This window comes from Otolemur garnettii, unplaced genomic scaffold (assembly GCF_000181295.1).
Source record: "Otolemur garnettii isolate 467f Iridium unplaced genomic scaffold, OtoGar3 scaffold00292, whole genome shotgun sequence".
Classification (NCBI taxonomy): domain Eukaryota; kingdom Metazoa; phylum Chordata; class Mammalia; order Primates; family Galagidae; genus Otolemur; species Otolemur garnettii.
Window position 1 is genome coordinate 92,814 of NW_003852687.1, and position 20,551 is coordinate 113,364.

The window sequence follows — 20,551 nt, forward strand, 5'->3', positions numbered from 1 at the left end:
TTTTTTTTATAGACAGAGCCTCAAGCTGTTGCCCTGGGTAGAGTGCTATGGCATCACAGCTCACAGCAACCTCCAACTCCTGGACTTAAGTGATTCTCTTGTCTCCGCCTACCAAGTAAGCTAGGACAAGTGCCTGCCACAGTGTTGGGGTATTTTTTGGTTGCAGCCATCACTGTTGTTTGGCGGGCCCAGGCTAGCTTTGAACCCGCCAGCTCAGGTGTATGTAGCTGGCGCCTTAGCCGCTTGAGCCACAGGTGCTGAGCCCTGGGTGAATCTTTTAAACTAATACAATGTACTGTAAGGAAATCCTGTCTTCCCTGGCTACACCTGCTATACTGTAAGTGATGCTGTATGACTTCTGAGGGTACATCATAAAATGCAATATGGCTTCTATCTGGCTCACTTCTAGGGTACTCAGAACCCTCTGCCCTAGTTGTGAGGAAGCCCAGGCCACATGGGTCACATACAGGCATTCCTGCCAGCACCAGCTGCCAAGCACATGAGCAGTAACTCCAGCCCCTCCATTTGCATCCTCTAGCTGAGGCACTGGAAAGAGACCAGCTGCCCCTGCTGCACCTTAACGGAATTCCTGACCCACAGAAACTATTTTAGGTCACTATATTTTCAGGCAATTTTTCATACAGCAAGAGAAAACTAATACAGTGATATTAGGTAGAGTGAGAAGGACCCAGGTGAATTGATGCTGGAAAAAAATATTTTTCTAAGACTGAGTCTCACACTGTCATCCTACGTAGAGTGTTGTGGTGTCATAGCTCACAGCAACCTCAAACTTTTGGGCTCAAGTGATCCTCCTGCCTCAGCCTCCTAAGTAGCTGGGACTGTAAGTGCCTGTCACAACACCTGGTTAGTTCTTCTATTTTTAGTAGAGACAACGTCTTGTTCCCGCTCAGGCTGGTATTAAAACTCCTGACCTCAAGCAATCCACCTGCCTTGATCTCCCAGAGAGCTAGTAATACAGGTGTGAGCCACCACACTGAGCCTGATGCTGAAATACTGAAGAGATATCAGCCACGGAAAGACCTGGGGAGACAAGACCAAACCCCTGGACAAAGAACCAGCACAGTATCTCTGAGGGTGGGAGTGGGACACTAGCTGGCACCTCCCAAACAGCCCTTGAATTGGCTGCTTTCCCTGTATCTCAACTGGATTGCTTTAGTATGAACTCAGTCTGTCTGGATTTAGGAAAAGTTTCCTCCCTCCTGCAATCTAATTCATCCTCTGAATTCCTGCCTAAGTGTTATTTTTAAAACCTAAGTCATCTCTCCAGGTCAAAAGTTTTTAACCAATCTTCTCTGCCTACTGAATGAAAAACAAATTATTTAAGCATGACTCCCAAGACCGTTTTCAAACTACCACTATCTTCCCCATCTCCTATCTCTTACCATCACTTCTGTTCCCACATTTGATCCTATCTACTCTAGACCTACATGCCCACCCTCAACTGTGTAATACCACCTCAATTATATGCCTCTATCTATGCCATTACCGTACCTTAAATACTCAGCTGGAAAGTTTCCTTTTCTGAGAAATTTCCCAGGAATCAACACCACCCCCAAAAATTAACCTGTCACTTTCCTGAACTCTCCCACTATTCTGTTAGACTTACATTAAAGCACCCAACCACAATCCACGATAATTAACTGTTAAATGCCTTTCTTCCCAGCTAGAATGTAGGTCCTGAGAAAAAGGGAATACTTGACTTACTTTTTATTTCTAAGTGTACATTCAAAATTTGGAGAATAAATGCCCTACCTTGAATGTTTACAAGTACAGGATACAAAACAACTGGGGTGGATTAATTAGCAGACTGTACCAATGATCGTTTTTTCAAATGTCTCAATAACTAATAATCTTTTAAAAATAAAAATCAGGGTACAAAGTACCAGGGTTAATATCTCACATGAATAATTAAAAATGTTAATAAAATTGTATTTTTCAAAGTATACATTTTTTTTTTTTGAGACGGAGTCTCACTATGTCACCCTGGGTAGAGTGCCATGGCATCACAGCTCACAGCAACCTCAAACTCTTGGGCTTTAGTGACTCTCTTGCCTCAGCTCCTCAAGTAGCTGGGACTACAGGTGCCCACCACAACGCCCAGCTATTTTTTGGTTGTAGTTATCATTGCTGTTTGGCAGGCCTGGGTTCAAACCCGCCAGCTCCAGTCTATGTGCCCAGCACCCTAGCCACTGAGCTACAGGTGCTGAGCCTCAAAGTGTAAATATTAAGGGAGGAAAAATTAGAATAGCATTCCTTCATGAGGAAGGACAAGCTAAGCTATCACTATGAATAAGCCTCTTTCTTTAAAATTAAAGAAACATGTAGCTGTTCTTACTTACGCCTTTCCCCCAAGAAATCCACAATAAGCAGGGTCATGCAACATTAAGGATCCCCAGGGGGTGGAGAGAGACACAGCAGCCTGGTAGAGGACAAAGTATCCAAGTAGAGTTAGAAGAGTCTCAAAAATCTGGACATGGAATGGACCTGGTGGCTGATACCTGTAATCCCACAGCTTTAGTAAGCCATGATAAGAGGATGTCTTGTGCCCAGGAATTTGAAGTTATAGTAAGCTATAATTGTGCCACTTCAATCTAGCCTGAGTGACAAAGCAAAACCCTCTTTAAAAAAACGACAGTGGATGTGGATGTGGTCTGTGTGTGAGGTGAGAGGTGAGCTCATGTAGGGGAGGCAGTGGCAGCCCATCCAGGGACTGGAATCCCAAAAGGATGACTGTACAAATCAATTTTATTGGGAGCTACAAAAGCATGACTTTTCTTTTTTTTATTTTGAACCTTTCTCTTAACCCATCCCCCCTTCCTCACGATGAGATCTTCAGGAGATCTCGTAATTTCACAATTCTATTATTAAACAAAAAGACTTTGCCCTATTATTTAAAAATACAGTCCTGTGAAACCTCAACTTGGAACAAACTTTAGACATTTTTTTTTTTAATTGTTGGGGATGCACTGAGGGTACAAGAAACCAGGTTACACCGACTGCATTTGTGAGGCAAAGTCCCTCTTACGATTGTGTCTTGCCTCCAGCATGACTTTTCCATTATTCCTTTTCCATTTATAAGCTGCCATTCTTCTTAAAGGGCCATGGCTCATCAACTGGGATATCTATCTACCCTGAGCCTAGTGACTGCCATCTGGAAAGGCAGGGAAGATGTTGGTTTCCCTTAACTAATTTTCATAATGAGTCGGTGTAAAGGGAACCATGTTTTATCATTTGTGTCACCCACATCTAGTGGAGGGCATCTAGTGAAGGGCATAGGACTAGTAGGTTCTCTAAAATTACTAATTATAATTAAAAAAAATAAACAGGGAGATGTGAGCCAAAGACTTTTAAAAGATTGCACAACTCCATTCATGATTATCAATGAAAAGCTCAGGAGATTTTTTTGAGAAGGTTCTCTGAACACTACAATACCAAAGACTAACCAAATACTCATGCATTAAACAGTACACTGCCAAGGCTACAAGATAGAAAAGCAATAGTACTCAGTATAATTCCATACAAACTAGGACATAGTACAAGAGAACACAATGACCTATCAACTTTGGCACCTGTTGTATAAATTCAAAAAAAAATTTTTTTTAAACAAAGGAATCCGGCTCCACACCTGTGTTCAGTGGTTAGGGCGCCAGCCACATACACTGGGGCTGGTGGGTTCAAACAGTGCCCAGGACTGTTAAACAACAATAACAACTACAACAACAACAACAAAATAGCCAGGCACTGTGACAGGCACCTGTAGCCCCAGCTACTTGGGAGGCTGAGGCAAAAGAATCGCTTAAGCCCAAGAGTTTGAGGTTGCTATGACGCGACAGCACTCTACTGGGGGCAACATAGTGAGACTCTGTCTCAAAAAAATAAAAAAATAAATAAAAAATCTCCAAAGGAACTGCCAAAGACACGTTTCATTTTGTATCTTTCAGAGTCCTCTCTCATAAGCATAGCTAGAGCTTTCATATCCTGTGAACTCAGCATCCTGTGACTCCTCCTGGATTTCTGTGAGGTCGGCCTAGTAAATGAGGATACAGACTGGTATAGACAACATCCCACTGGTAGTTCTGCATATGCTAGTGAACCTCCAAATAGGGTCTGTAACCCTTGTATGTTCCTGTGACCCTGAGAGATCAACATCTATTGGTTCTCAGGGCGTTGGATAATCAGTGTAAACCATGTTTTTGGGAACTAAAGAGAAAGGTTTCCATTGGCCTTGATTGGTACCAGAACCAAAACTTAAAGGTCTAAGACACTGAGAATACCTGACATCATGAGGACTTAAGAGTAGGCAAAACTTTATTAACACAGAAGCCAATGGAAGAAGAAAGGACAGAACTGCCTGCTTAGAAATTCAAAGGACCTACTTAACAAATCATTCAGATCATGGCAACGGGGCATGTGAGACAGGCATCATAGTTCCCACAAGGCACTACGGATGTGAGTTATGTGCAGTGTCCCAATGCTCCAGCAAACAAGACTCTCATCCTCACTGGTGCTCTCTGAACTGTGACATGTGCACGTGAACGGCCGTGCACTCTGTGCTGCTTGGACTCGTTCACTGTGACAGATCAGTGACTGCAGTGACACACTGTACTCAACTTTGAAATGAGATTCACTTCTCTCACATTTATACCAGTGTGAATGATACACACTCCGTATGTCCATTTTAAAAACGTGAGTGGACTAACTACTTTAAATATCTAAAATATCCTGTTCTGTTTCTAACTCTGTATGTTAACTTGAGTTTTGAAAACAATGCCTTGATTGTGCCAATGGCCATCAACTCGTGTATAACAGAGTGCGTGCGTGCGTGTGTGTGTGTGAGTAAATTTTGGTAAGTAAATAAAACAGCCATAAGCCCATAAAAAGTGAAGAGATAACTGAAACACAGTCTGATTCTGTTTGTTTTATTCTTAAGGATAAATATTTTCATGCAAAAGTAAGAGCCACTCTTTCCAGAAAAAGAACATACTTAAAAATATTGATTGAAAATGTCTCTCCCCAAACCAAAACAATCTGCCATAACAGGGATGTGAGAAGAAACCAAAAGAAAAAAGATAAGGAGACATAAAAATATTCACTGTAATTTCTCAAGAAAATCAGTAAGAGAGCCAGGCATGGTAGCTCATGCCTGTAATCCTAGCACTCCTCTCAGGAGGCCGGGGCAAGTGGATTGCTTGAGCTCATGAATTCAAGACCAGCCTAAACAAAAGCGAGACTCCATCTCTACTAAAAATAGAAAAACTGAGGCAAGAAGATTGCTTGAGCCCAAGAGTTGGAGGTTGTTGTGACCTATAACACATAGCACTCTACCTGGGGCGACAGCTTGAGACTCTGTCTCAAAAAAAGAAAGAAAAAAGAAAAGAAAATCAGTAAGAGCTAAAAAAGTAGAGTGGCAATTCCTAAAAGTAACCTCATTTCTTTTGGGCTCCCTCGCCTTTTAGCTGCAGAATCCCAGGGAAAAGAGCTGGTTACATCCCATGTGGAAAGACCTACACCAGAAGAATCCTAAGAGGTGAGAGTCCAACCCACACACATCTGATAAAGAAAGCTTATCCCACAGCATCTCCCTGGATACTGGCCACTCTGCTTCATCATCCAGTGACAGCACATAAGCTGACCACGTGATGACAAAACTCGCTATCTTTTTTAGATAGCTCCACAAAGTTCTCCAAGATCAGCTTCCCAGCAAGCTCTCCAGCTTCCTGTCAGTGAGGTCCTATTACTCAAACGCTGCAGCCCCGGAGAGGAGGATTTAATGTTTTGTGGAGCAGTGCCTTACCTTTTTTTTTTTTTTAATTTATTTTTAACTTTTTTTGTAGTGCTTTACTTCTTATTTCTATTTCTGTTGTTCCTTCTTCGTATGATACCCTATGACCAATACAGCTGCTCACCTCCTACAGAAAAGCCTGCCCTTCCTCAGAGGGCTAGCATGGGTACCAATTTCCCCTTGCCACCACTCACAGGCCCGGCCAGAACTAGCTCCCTCTCTCCTTTGTATTTATACACCACTCTTTTCTTTATCTCAGTTACAACACAGATTGTTACAATCATCATACTGTCTACCAGATTCTGACCTGTTTTCAGATTTCAGGGGCAGTCACTCACCTCCCTTGCCTGGCACACCTTACAAGCATTCCACAGGAATACTGAACTGAAACCCAAGAAATGATTATTACTGTATACGCTTGTGAAATGGCTTTATCAAGATGCCACACAATTCCCCCATTTAAAGTATACAATTTGATGGGGTTTAGTATTATAACAGGGTTATACAATCATTACCACTATCCAATTTGAGAACATTTTTTTTCCATTCCTCTCTCAGTCTTACCAGCCCTAGATAACCACTCATCTACTAGCTCTATGGATTTGCATATCCTGAATATTTCAAATAAATAGCACCATCCAATCTGCAGTCTCTGTGACTGGCGTCTTTCACTGACGTAATCACACAGTCATCCACATTACAGCATCATCAGTATTTCACTCCTTTTTATTCCATCCTAGTGGGTATGAAATTATATCTCATTGTGATTTTGATTTGCATTACTCTACTCCTATGTAAAGCATCTTTTCATGTGCTTATTGGCCATTTGCCTTATTTAGAGAAATGTTTATTCAGATCTTTTGCCTATTTTTTAATTGGGCTATCTTTTCTTAATTACCAAGCTGTAAGAGTTCTTTAGATATTCTAGTTATAAGTTCCTTATCAGATACATGACTTGTAAATATCTTCCTTCATTTTATGGGCTGCCTTTTCCCTTTCTTGATGGTTTGCTTTGTAGTACAAGTGTCTAATCTTGATAGAATCCACTTATCTTTTTTCTTTTGTTTATTTTCTTTTGTTTGTTTTCTTATGATTTCAGTGTCATTCTAAGAGGCTCTGCCTACCACAAGATTTCCAAGATTTACTCCCATGTCTTCTAAGAGGATTAAAGTTTCAGCTCTTTAAGTTCTTTGATCCATTTTAAATTAACTTGCTCATTCTTTTCCATGACTATTGAATTTACCCAGCATAATTTGTTGAAAAGACTATTTTTTCTTTTGAGATAGGGTCTTGCTCTATTACCTCAGCATGAGGATGACAGTACCATCATAGCTCACTGCAGCTCAAATGCTGACCTCAAGTGATTCTCCTGCTTCAGTCTCCAAAAGTGCTAGAATTATGGGTGTGAGCCACTGTACTCAGCCTAAAAGGACTATTCTTTCCTCAATGAATGGCTTGGTGCCCTTGTCAAAAAACAGGTGACCATAAACACGGTTTATTTATGGACTCTCATTTCTAATCCACTGATCTGTATGTTTATGCTTATGCCAGAAGTGAACTCTCTTGATGACCGTAGTTTTGCTATGAGCGATCCCCCTAGCTCAGTTTCCAAAGTAGCTAGCACTATAGGCAGGTGCCATGCCCATCTCACTTTTTTTTTTTTTTGAGAGATAGGGTCTTGGTATGTTGTCCAGACTGTTCTCAAACTCCTTGCTTTAAGCAATCCTCCTGCTTTTCCCTCCCAAAGTGCTGTGATTATGGGCATTAGCCACTGTGTCCAAACTGTGATAAGTTTTTTTTTTTAATTGTTTGGGATTCATTGAGGGTACAAACTGTAGTAAGTTTTGAAATTAGGAATGTTTCAGCTATTCTTGAGTTCTTGAATTTCTATAAGAATTTAGGATCAGCCTGTCAACTTCTGCAAAAAAAAACCCATTGAGGCTTTGATAGAGGAGATTATAGTTAACCTGTAGATCAATTTGAGGAATATTGTCATCTTAATAATATAAAGTTTTATGATCAATTACAAAGTTTTATAAACAAGGGATGTCTTTCCATTTATTTAGGATTTCTTGAATTCTGTACATTTTTATTAGACTGAATCTATATCCCATCATTCCATCTAAGACATCTATAGATCTCCCCCACCTCAAGCTCTGTCACCTATTAAAATGGAAATATATAAATGCTATACATTTTTTTTTTTTTTTTTTGAGACAGAGCCTCAAGCTGTCCCCCTGGGTAGGGTGCTGTGGCATCACAGCTCACAGCAACCTCCAACTCCTGGACTCAAGCGAGTCTCCTGCCTCTGCCTCCCAAGTAGCTGGGACCACAGGCACCCGCCACAACGCCGGGCTATTTTTTGTTTGCAGCCGTCATTGTTGTTTGGCGGGTCCGGGCTGGGGATTAGGTGTATGTGGCTGGGGCCTTAGCCGGTTGAGCTACAGGCGCCGAGCCATAAATGCTATACATCTTCAGGATAACTCTGAGGACCGTGCAGGTTCTTGGGTTTTCATTTTATTTGAATGCCTTATTAGGTATTAAAGTCAGTGAGGTTAAGTTTTCTGCTTATTTCTGAGTGTTTTTCATATGAAGTTTATTGAAGAAAAAGGTCACCAATGAAAACAGATGGCTTTAAAACTTATATGTATATGATCCTATTTATCTACATAAAGAGTAATGACAGGACAGGGATAACTTTGGAGAAAACATGCCCATTTGTTGTAATGGTTAGTTATTTCTGGGGCAGAAGGAGCAATGGGATGAGGGAAGACTAGCATTCTTTACTAGTTAGTATTTTCGCCATAAAAATGTTTTCATGTATTTCTGGCAGAACTTTCAAAACAAATAATGATAAATGTAAAGATGCCACAGTAAAAACTACACCTGGGTTTTTTCAGTACGCAGCACCCTACCAGGAAACAAACTGGCTGACCTTGAGATCACAGGTGGTGTTGAGCAGCAGGTTGGAAGGCTTGAGGTCACGATGCAAAACATTAGCTGAATGGATATATTTTAACCCTCTGAGGATCTGGTAAAGAAAATAGCAGATATGGTCATTGCTGAGGTGTTGTGTCTTCAAGAGCTTGTAAAGATCTGTTTCCATGAGGTCCTGTACTATGTATCTGTTTGGACAGGTTAAGGTAAAATATCAATTAGCTGGTTACACTTAGCCAAACGCTGAAAACAAAATGCACCCTCTCCCTTTACCCTCTTTGCAAACAGTCCACTGTAAGGCCCGTGGGAAAGGAGAGACTGATGAAACTTTGCAGACCTTCACAGAGGCTCCAAAGTTGTCAGCTCTTTTTAGTCCCGTGAGATAATGTGCATTATATCTGCCTGACATGGCCAGTTATGAGCCTACACTAAGACCAGAAACAGGCTACTGTAGAAATACTGGCCAATCCTGAAGTCTCAATCTCCTTGTTCCCTTGTTTGCCATCAACAAACCTTATTTAAGGCTTGATGGGAAAATCCCAAGTGTGGTGCCCAGTGACCATCGTATACTCCCTCCTCTCTGTGGCCCAGCAACAGCCCATAACGCCACCGTGCTCTCCTCTTTTCCTGCTCCTGCTCCTCCTCCTCCTCTCCCAATCTCCTCAAACAGTCCACATAAAACTTCTGGAAATACAGGTCCAGGACCTTTGATAGAGGAGATTATAGTTAACCTGTAGATCAATCTGAGGAATATCATCATCTTAATAATATAAAGTTATATTATTAAGGTCCAGATACAGACTGCTACTACTAAATCCAACCCTAAGTCTATTTTCTTGGCTGTTCAATTAATGTTACCATACTAAATAAAGACGACTCTCGGAAGTCGTGCTAAGAAGGGGTTTGGGCTAGTTTTGCTCCCCTTGCTTTCTTGCTAACCCACATCTCTAAGAACCTAAAACTGTAACTACAGCTACCTTCTTTCTTAAATTATAAAGGGTTTTAACCTTTAACTTCAACATACTATTACTTCATTTAGCATTTTAAAAATTCATTTCTGTGTAGACTCTATTCTCTATCCCCAACAGATTCATGTTAGATGAGACACAGCATGGAATTCAAACGAAACATGACATAAAAATCTATCATCTGAAAGAAGCTTGTTTTTATGATAAAAGGTAAAGAAGGAGGATCACAGGTGGTAGAAGCAGGAGGCATTTCACTTTAAATATCACTACAACTTAACAGAGCAGTTTAAAAATGGAAAGGGCTGCCTAGAGACCGTGAGCTGCCACTCCCTGGAGGGTGGGTGGAATGCAAATTGGACAAGCTGGTGGAATGCTGTGCTAGTCTTTTTCTTTGCTGGCAGATTCTCTTCAATACACTTAACCCTTCTATCTTCCAAACATAGCCTTTACCTAGACAGCATCTTCTGGACCTGCTGAGTCCAGATTTTTATTTATTTATTTACTTATTTTTTCCAGTTTTTTGGCCAGGGCCAGGTTTGAACCCATCACCTCCGGTATATGGGGCGGTGCCCTACTCCTTTGAGCCACAGGCCAGATTTTTATACATATATGAAAGTTGAATTATGGTAGCAATATGTATGTGTATATATATATTGCACTCATATACAATGTATGCAATATACCTGCCTGAGGTGGCTAGTTATGGGCCTAGACTAAGACCAATGCAATACATTGTATGTGCAATGTATTTTTTTTTTTTTTTTACGAGACAGAATCTCACTTTGTTGCCCTCCTAGAGTGCCTTGAAATCACAGCTCAAAGCAACCTCCAGCTCTGGGCTTAGGTGATTTTCTTACTTCAAACTCCTGAGTGGCTGGGACTACAGTCCCCAGACACAACGTTGTGCCTGGCTATTTTTTTTTGCAGTTTGGCCAGGGTCAAGTTCAAACCCACTACCCTCATATATGGGGCCAGCACCCTACTCACTGAGCCACAGGTTTTGAGCAAACTTGCACTTTGTCGCCCTCAGCAGAATGTCGTGGCGTCATAGCTCACAGCGACCCCAAATTCTTGGGCTCAAGCAATCCTCCTGCCTCAGCTTCCCAAGTAGCTGCAACTACAGGCACCCACCACACCACCTGGCTAGTTTTTCTATTTTTAGTAGAAATGAGGGTCACAATTTTGCTCATACTGGGGTCAAAGACCTAACCTCAAGCAATCCACCCTCCTTAGTTTCCCAGAGTATTACGATTACAGGCATGAGCCACAGAGCCTAGCCCAGTCCAGATTTCTAACTGTCAGTCATAGTTCATCATATAACTTCAGAAACAGACAGGCCTTAAAGATCCTAAGGGCTAATTTCTTCATTTCAAAGATGAGAAAACTGACACCTAAAGATGTGATATGACGTCTAAGACCAGAACAGTCCTGATTTTACATACCAAGGCATCCTCTTTCTTCATCTACTACTCTTTCCTTTCCCTATCTTTTTTTTTTTTTTTTGTAGAGACAGAGTCTCACTTTATTGCCCTCGGTAGAGTGCTGTGACAGCGTCACACAGCTCACAGCAACCTCCAACTCCTGGGCTTAGGTGATTCTCTTGCCTCAGCCTCCCAAGTAGCTGGGACTATAGGCACTCGCCACAACACCTGGCTATTTTTTTGCTGTGGTTTGGCCGGAGCTAGGTTTGAACCTGCCACCCTTGGTGTATGAAGCCAGCGCCACCCGCTTTCTCCATCTTAACAAATCGTTTCCTGAATGAAAAAACATGACTGAAGAGGGCAGTGCCTGGGGCTCAAAGGAGTAGGGTGCTGGCCCCATATACAAGAGGTGGCAGGTTCAAACCCAGCCCCAACCAAAAAAAAAAAAATGCAAAAAAAAAAAAAGACTGAAGAAACATAGACTTATTTCTATAACTACACCTAAAGAAAAATCTTTACAGAAATTGAAAGAGAAAATATTGGACTTACCTACTGACAACTGATTAAACAAATCAGAGAAAAACTTTAAATGATGCAATGTTATGGCAAATGGGGAGCAAATTACAATCTATATATTCAATCTATATAACATGCTTTATGAAGTTTTCCTTTGCCTAAGTAGAGGAAATTTCAAGTTAAACAGCGTGTACCAAAAAAGTATATACACAGTTTAAGAGAGGTTACCTTTTTCTAAGTTGAACTGAATTATGGCAACAATGTGTAATATGACATTTGCTCAAAAGATAGCATTAATCAAATGTATCCCTGTATCAACATGTAACAAGCAGGAAATGGATAGCTTTCTTTTTAAGACAGTCTCATTTCACTGCCCCCGGTAGAATGCCATAGCATCACAGCTCACAGCAATCTCAAACTCTTGGACTCAAGCGATTCTCTTGTCCCAGTCTCCCAAGTAGTTCGGACTACAGGCGCCCACCACAATGCCCAGCTATTTTTAGTGACAGGGTCTTGCTCTGGTGCAGGCTGGTCTCGAACCTGTGAACTCAGGTAATCCACCTGCCTCAGCCTCCCCAAGTGTTAGGATTATGGACGTGCCAGGCCTGAGGATAGTGTTTTCTCTCAGAATGTGCACACATATTTTTGGCTCCCTCTGTATTTATTCAACATGATGACAGGCAGTGGAATCAGCTAGCCGCCTGAAAAGGATACACATCTTTCATTTGCTCGATGGTTGGTGCTCGAATAATATCATTGATTCCAATGATGTTCTCATGTCTGAAGCGCAGTAAGATTTTTATCTCTCTCAGGGTTCTCTGGCAGTAGGTCTGGTGCTCAAAAGGACTGATTTTCTTGATAGCTACACGAACTTTGTTGACATTATCATAAGCAGAACTAAAAAAAAAGAGAGAGAGACGGCATTAAAAACAGCCCACCAGAATATCGTAGCAGAAAGAATGCAAAGTGGTAAAGTATTAAATTTTTAACACTCTGTGTAAACCCTGTTTCATACCTGTGAAAGGGGCATGTATATTACCACAAAAAGGAGTCAAGCAAGGGTGGATGGATGCAGCTGATTCAGAGAGCACACACTGAATATCATACTTAACAGAGGGCCCACCCCTCTGTTGATTGATGCCTGTTTTCACACACTCAGAAACACAGGTTCATGGCACACATACAAAAAGGCATTTTCTCACTGTCTTAAATAGCAACTGCATTCTGGTGAGAGTAATCACTTTTGCCTTCAAAACAATTGCCTGCTGTCTGTTATACTGAATTCCTCTGACTCAGCAGAAACATTCGAATGACCATCAACCACATCTTCATCTCTAACAAAATGGACCTAAGACGCTAACACCCTAATTACTTGTATCAACTTTCTCTTACTTGCAAAATGACATGACTATTTCTCCCCTCACCTCAAGAAATTGAACCAAGATGTTTGGATTGTTTTATAATAAAACCTAAGAAGTATGCATCGAAAAATACTTTTGTAGCAATAACATTAGGCCCAAGTTCTTTCCTTAAGGTCTGGCTTAACAGAATTCCAAGCATAAGCAATAACATAAATTACACCTTCAATTTTATGATAAAATTGAATCTTGAGTATTACTAGTATTCCTATCTTTATGATCAATATACTACTGAAATCTTTTCTGTAAGAGCTTGTCATTAATAAATGTCCACATCTGATCCAATGATCAAAGCAATGAAATAATACTGACAGGAAGTTAAGATACTTCTTGATTCCTCAGGGTAAGCACTAAAAATATAAAACATAAAGTTTGTGCTTCTACAATGATGTTTACCAGTCTAGTTACGCTAACATTCGTCTGATTCCACAAAAGACTGTGCTCTGAGAGGGACTTTGTCTCACTCAGCTCCAATTATCCCACAATGCCACTAATACACAGCACATAGAAGGCCCCAAATACTTTGAAATAAAATACTATTTTCTTATTTAAAAGGATAACAACTCAAATCTTATTTTGCTTTGGTCTGCTGCACAAGGGCCCAAATCAGTGACTTTCAGGTAGGCAGGCAAAGAGATAAATAATTCAATCAACCTTCAATAATTCAAATCATAGACCATAAGTTCAACAAGAGAAAGTATAATTAAAATAGCAGCAAAATACTGGTTTATACTCAACATTATAAACTTCTAGTTTTCCTGAAGAAAGTAGTTAAACAGGGCCATAAATTTGCTTCATGAAATTACAATCCAACAAGACTGCTAAAGGGAGGCGTTTATGGTAAAGCAATACTCAATCACGAAATGAAACACCAGGTCACCCCATCTTAGGTGAGAAAACATGAGATGGCCTTCGCCTGTCCCCACTTAGAAAGGTGCGCCTGTGGCAGTGAAGCCACCGTCTGTCTTACCTGGCCATTCTGCTCACACAAAGTCACCTGCTTCCCTCACAACTCTGTATTTGTAAGCTTCTCCTTGGACTTCTCAGTTCTGTTTTATATACTCATATTTAATTGTCCTGATACTCAGCAAGTAAATAGACTTATCATAGACATTCCGGTATCTATAAAATCACTTTGACATCACCAATCCTGTTTTGATTTCCTCTGAGAGTTTTAATCTTTGGTCATCCTCCTTTCATCCTGAACAACCACCATGCCACAGCCCTTTGCTACAAATGTGTTTCTTATAAACCATTTATGGTTGCAGTTTGGGATTTTACAAACTTTAGATGGGTTGTTTTAGGATTTATATATTTTATCGTAAATGATAAATTTGCTCTTTTCAAAAATAAAAGTCAAAGTTAAACATATTGTTCAGGGTTAAGAGGATGAAGAGCTTCCTAACTCATCCCTATAGGAGAAATACTCTTTAAATAAATAAGCTGGGTGTGGTGGCTCATGCCTATAATCCTAGTGCTCTGGGAAGCTGAGGGGCAGGGACACTGCTCAAGCTCAGGGGTTCTAGACCAGCCTGATCAAGACTATGTCTCTACAAAAAAAAAAACTTGTATTACATGCCTGTAGTCCCAACTACTAGAGAGGCTGAGGCAGGAGGACTGCTTGAGCTCAGGAGTTTGAGGTTGCTCTGAGCTATGATGACATCTCTGCCTCGGTAATAGAGACCCTGTCTCAAAAAAATAATACAAAACAGAATAAAACCTAGAATTGGGTATATTATTTAACACACACACACAGAGGAGACTTCTACTGAGCACTGGGTTAGTATCTTCTATGTACTGAGAAACAGCCTATTATTAGGACACAAAGGTTATAAATAATTCTCTCCCATTGAGGACCTCAAGACATTGAGAGCACCCAGTCATCTTAAATGAACACAGTCTCTAGTCTCAAATGAATGTGATCCCCATAAATTGTGGGGAATGGGAAGAGGCCAAGGTTAGAGGTGAACACACACTCCTCTCAGCTCTCTAAACAGAGAGGTTTCTGCTACTTGACAATACAAGGGAATTGACTATTAGCATATGCAACACAAATGAATTTCAAGTAATTATGCCGAGTGAGGCCAGAAGAAAGAAAGGTACTTCCATTTACATAAAATATAAACTAATCTATAGGAACAGAATCCAGAGCAGCAGGTTTCCTGGGAAGGGTGAGTCACCAAGGATAATAGGTAACTTGGAGGTGATGAGTATATTCACTATCCTAATTGTGTTGATGATTTCATGGGAATACATGATGTGTCCAAACTCATCCAATTTTATACTTTAAATATGTACGATATATTGTAAATTAATTACTTCTTAGCAATGTAGTTTAAGGGGGAAAAAAAGGAACCAGGGCTATTTGGATATAAGGCTCCTTCCAGAGGTGGTCTGGGTGGAAACGGAGATTTCTGAGTGTACTAACCAATAAAAGTGGGAGTCTTGAGGCCAGGCGGACTGCCTGAGATCACAGGTCTCAGACCCATCTAAGACAGAGTGAGACTCCGTCTCTAAAAATAGCTGGGCATTGTGGCTGGTGCCTCTAATCCCAGCTACTTGGGAGGCTGAGGCAAAAGAATTGCTAGAGCCCAAGAGTTTGAGTGTTTGAGGATGCTGTGAGCTGTGAAGTCAGCTGAAGGTGACCAAGTGAGACTCTATCTCCAAAAAAAAAAAAAAAAAAAAAGTGAGACTAGAAGTCCACAAAACTGGTGATTATTATTACTTTTAGAGACAGTCTCACTTTGTCACCCTTGGTAAGTGCTATAGCATCACAGCTCACAGTAACCTCCCACTCCTGGGCTTAGGCAATTCTCTTGCCTCAGCCTCCTGAGTAGCTGGGACTACAGGTGCCTGCCACAACGCCCAGCTATTTTTTTGTTGCAGTTTGGTCGGGGCAGGGTTTGAACCCACCACCCTCAGTATATGGGGCCTGTGCCCTACTCATTGAGCCACAGGCGCCACCCAAAACTGACAATTATTTAACTGATGTTTTGTAATCGCTTAGGGGAGAAAAGGGAACCAGCATGAGTCAATTATTAACAAGTCATGGTAACTTCATTTCCTGTTTTGATAGGGTTACAACAACAGGAGAGTGATGTGAGAGCTGTGGTGAATTCCAACCACACTTGTTAGGCACTTCTCATTTGTGAGACTTCATATTAGAATTGGCGGCAATGACAAATAATGATCTTGCTCATAATAAACTTGCAATTTAGTAAGGGAAGGAGACAGGAACACACAACATAATCTGCCTTTTATCATAGTAAAGAACTTCTAAAAGACAAGAAGCTGGGTAGTTTAGTTCCAAACAGAGTATTAAAGGAAGGATTAAAACAAGATGAAGCCTTTATAAGCCATATCCTGAATAATGAGAAGCTTCTATCAGAAACGTACAGACAAAGGAAAGCAAGAAGAAACACACGGAGAGAGAAACTGAGCTATTTGTGGGGACCCTGGCCCTTACCCAGCCACATCCCTTCCCATTAGGTTGTTTTGGGGCCAGCAGGGCTGTGCAGGCCTATGCCCAGGGTGTGCACCATTGTGCTGAGCCTGCAGGCAGTGAGCAACGTCCAAAGGCTCAGCTCACAGCGGCGGACAGTGCAGTGGCCAAGAAGGCAACAGGGCTTCTGGAACTGCTGGCACGGAAGTCTAAGAAGCCTAAGAATTCTCTATTTGAACCTGGCCTTCTAAGTCATTAATAAGGTCTACCATGGTGGGAGGAGAAAACATATTCTATTTAGTGTTTCTCATCTTAATTTTTTACAGTATGTGGGGTCCCATTTGTATTCTTGACCCAGGCCTTGCAAATATGAGAGGTGGGCTGGGATTTGCAAACTGAAGATGGGCGGTTATGAACATCCGGATTTAAAATCACAAGGGTGCCTGTGGGCAACTCATATGGAGGAGGCCACAGTTTGGCCTTCCAGCAGCATCAAGAGAGGCTGCAGTTGGGAATCCTCAATGGAAACCACAGTGGACAGCACTGCTGGAGTGAAGTGATGTGAAGAGAGATCTATGGAGAAAACTTAAGTGCAAATAAGCACGGGGAACTGAACATGGAAGGAATTAATGATAATGGAAGGAGAACCTTGTTGTCCAGCTCTGAAACCCATATGACAAAGAGAGTAAAGTCTCACAAGCCAAAGAAGGAAAGAGTTTCAAACAGGAAGGCCTGAGAGAGAGAGGAATGGAAGGCACTACTGACTCTGCACGAGATGGTGTGTGGTGACCTTGGCCTGAGTAAGTAAATGGAGGGAAGGGGGACAGGAGTGGAGAGTACAGTTATTTTTTTTTTTTTTTTTGAGACAGAGCCTCAAGCTGTCCCCCTGGGTAGAGTGCCGTGGCATCATTACAGCTCACAGCAACCTCCAACTCCTGGGCTCAAGCGAGTCTCCTGCCTCCGCCTCCCAAGTAGCTGGGACCACAGGCGCCCGCCACAACGCCCGGCTATTTTTTGGTTGCAGCCGTCATTGTTGTTTGGCGGGTCCGGGCTGGGGATTCGAACCCGCCACCTTAGGTGTACGTGGCTGGCGCCTTAGCCCGTTGAGCTATAGGCGCCGAGCCCAGTTATTTTTATTATTTTTTCTTTTTCTTTTTTCCCTATTTCTTTCAAGAATGAACAGTTGACTATTTTTTAAAGCAGTGATTTTCAACAAGTGTGCCGCAAAAATTTTTAAAGATCATTAATTAATTATTTTTGAAAGACATTCAAAGTGCAATTAAGTGTGTGTATATATATCTCATACTCTTTTGGATAAATATAACTTAAAAAGGTTGGGAAAAAACTGTTTTAAAGAGTGTTAATAAGGCAAGTAGGAGGAAAACAACTAGAAAATCCAGGCAGATAACTGAGAAAGACATGAGGTTATAAAAGCAGTGGGTAGTTGAAGGTGTGGGGACATGAGGTGGAGTGAGAGAGAAGGCTCATGATGACCAGTCACAGGGGTAAGAAGGGAGAGTAAACTCCAGGTAGAAGCAAGGAATTTGTGCCAAAGTGCAGAAGTCCATGGGAACCTGGAGCACCCACAGTGAGTGGGCCACAGGGGACCCAGCAAGGGTTGAAGCTTGATGGTAAGCTAGAGCCAGGTACATCTTGAGTAGATATCTACAGTTTTATCCTGGGGAGCCACCAAAGCATGTTAAGCACAGATTTTAAGCACAGCAGTGTTTCTATTTTTGTAACATTTCCTCAGGCAGCAGTTTGTTGAAAGAATGGAATGGGGAGGGTGGTGCACCAGGTTGTCTAGGGGCAAGGAGGCCTTTTAGCCAACTCAGAACAAGTGGGAGCCACAGCTCTGGTAAAATGGCCAAGCGAAGACTCAGAAGAAATAGGTGCCTATGGCTCAGCACCTATAGCTCAACTGGCTAAGGCGCCAGCCACGTACACCTAAGGTGGCGGGTTCGAAACCTGTAATGCCACAGCACTCTACCCAGGGAGACAGCTTGAGGCTCTGTCTCAAAAAAAAAGAAATGGGTGCCTATATCATAAACCTCAGGTTTCCTTGTTGGGTCCCATTCAAATGATCCTCATCCAATTAGACCAAACTCCTCGAGGGCAGAACTAATTTATATCCTAAATTGCTTCTATCTCCTTTATAGCAATCGTAACCAAATTTGCAGGGAAGAAACAAAACACTATGCTCATGTGATGCCTCCCAATGGAAGATTTAATAATAAAAATCCTGTAAGCAAACCACAAATGCTATAAGGATCAAGTGGAAAGCCAGCCACGGGTATTTTGCTCCTGACAACTTGGTTTCTACCTGTTGCAGCCCTCAGTCCTTAGAGACCTGAAAATATCACTGAGCTGCAGGCCCAAGTGGCCCAGAGATACTTTAAAGGTAGTCTTTGACCCCATCCCTCACACTTTGAGGATGGGTTGGACTTGGTGACTTGTTTCCAAATAAGAACATTTGGAAAGGGGAGAAAAGTGAAGAAATCCAGCAGGTACAATTCAACCAAATGATCAAGGTGAATATCAGCAGTGTAGTACCATGTGGATAACATGTGCCCCACCATACTGAATGCCTACTACAGACTAAAATAATGCAAACTGAAAGACATCATCTAACCTGCCTCTCATATATGGTTCTATTCTTTTTTTTTTTTTTGATACAGAGCCTCAAGCTGTCCCCCTGGGTAGAGTGCCATGGCATTACAGCTCACAGCAACTTCCAACTCCTGGGCTCAAGCGAGTCTCCTGCCTCTGCCTCCCAAGTAGCTGGTACCACAGGCGCCCGCCACAACACCCGGCTATTTTTTGGTTGCAGCCGTCATTGTTGTTTGGCGGGTCCGGGCTGGGGATTCGAACCCGCCACCTTAGGTGTACGTGGCTGGCGCCTTAGCCGGTTGAGCTATAGGCGCTGAGCCTATGGTTCTATTCTTAAGAAGAAGAGTATTTCACCTCTGTAATACTTTTCTGGGCTAATAATGACAACGTCAAGCAAACCCAATTTGAGGGACACTCTACAAAATACCTAATTAGTATTCCTTAAAACTGTCAAGGTCATGAAAAGAAAAGACTGAAAAACTATCACAGACCAGAAGAGTCTAAGTAGATATAATAACTAAATGCATGTAGTATCCTGGATTGGATCCTGAAAACAGGAAAAAAACAAAACACCAAGTGGAAAAACTGGTGAAATCTGAATAAAGCCTGGAGTTTACTTATCAGGTCCATATGGTGCTGGTTTCTTGGTTTTGATGAACATACTTCAGGTAAGTAAGACACTAACATGAGGGGAAATCGAAACTGGGCAAGGGGCATACAGATAGTTATCTTTGTAACATTTCTGTAAATCTAAAATTATTCCAACATAAAATTTTAATTTAAAAAAGCATTCCAATAAAGGATACTGCTGAAATTTCCAAAATAATTAGCATTCAATAATATGGGCTTAATTTAATATTCAGGAGGAAATAAATATTTCACAATTAACCACATTAATCTCCAGTAGAAATACAGGTGAGTGCTTGAAGGACACAAATATTCCTAAAAAGATAACAGAAAACCTTACGTAACTTAGTAAGTTCCACCTCAACCATTTGATATTTACTGAATACTTACTATATCTTAAAATAGTCAATGCAAATTGAAAGACACTAAGTATCCTTTGAGGATACTTAAGAATAGGGATGAGATCTACAGATACTTACTACAGCATTACCTAAAAAGAACAAAACCTGCATTGTCAAGCATCAGAATACATGATGGAGCATTAACACGTCATTGTGTAGCCATTAAAATAAGTACAAAGAAAAAAAAAATGGCCCAGTGCCTGTGGCTCAAGTGGCTAAGGTGCCAGCCACATACACCTAAGGTGGCAGGTTCAAATCCAGCTCGGGCCCGCCAAAACATCCATGACGGCTGCAACCAAAAAAAAGCTGGGTGTTGTGGCGGGCACCTGTGGTCCCAGCTACTTGGGAGGCTGAGGCAGAAGACTCGCTTAAGCCCAGGAGTTGGAGGTTGCTGTGAGCTGTGATGCC

The 20,551-nt window shown here is 41.5% G+C and overlaps 1 protein-coding gene across 1 annotated transcript in view; it reads right to left on the reverse strand.

Annotated features, from left to right (window-relative positions):
- Positions 1-20,551, reverse strand: part of MAPK1 (mitogen-activated protein kinase 1) — a 107,614-nt gene that overhangs the window by 37,556 nt on the left and 49,507 nt on the right. Inside the window, exons 2-3 of the mRNA XM_003803280.3 lie at positions 12,360-12,542; positions 8,739-8,928 (exon numbers count right to left, since the gene is read on the reverse strand). Of these exons, the coding sequence (XP_003803328.1) occupies positions 8,739-8,928; positions 12,360-12,542 (373 nt within the window). The remainder of the gene's footprint in view (positions 1-8,738; positions 8,929-12,359; positions 12,543-20,551) is intronic.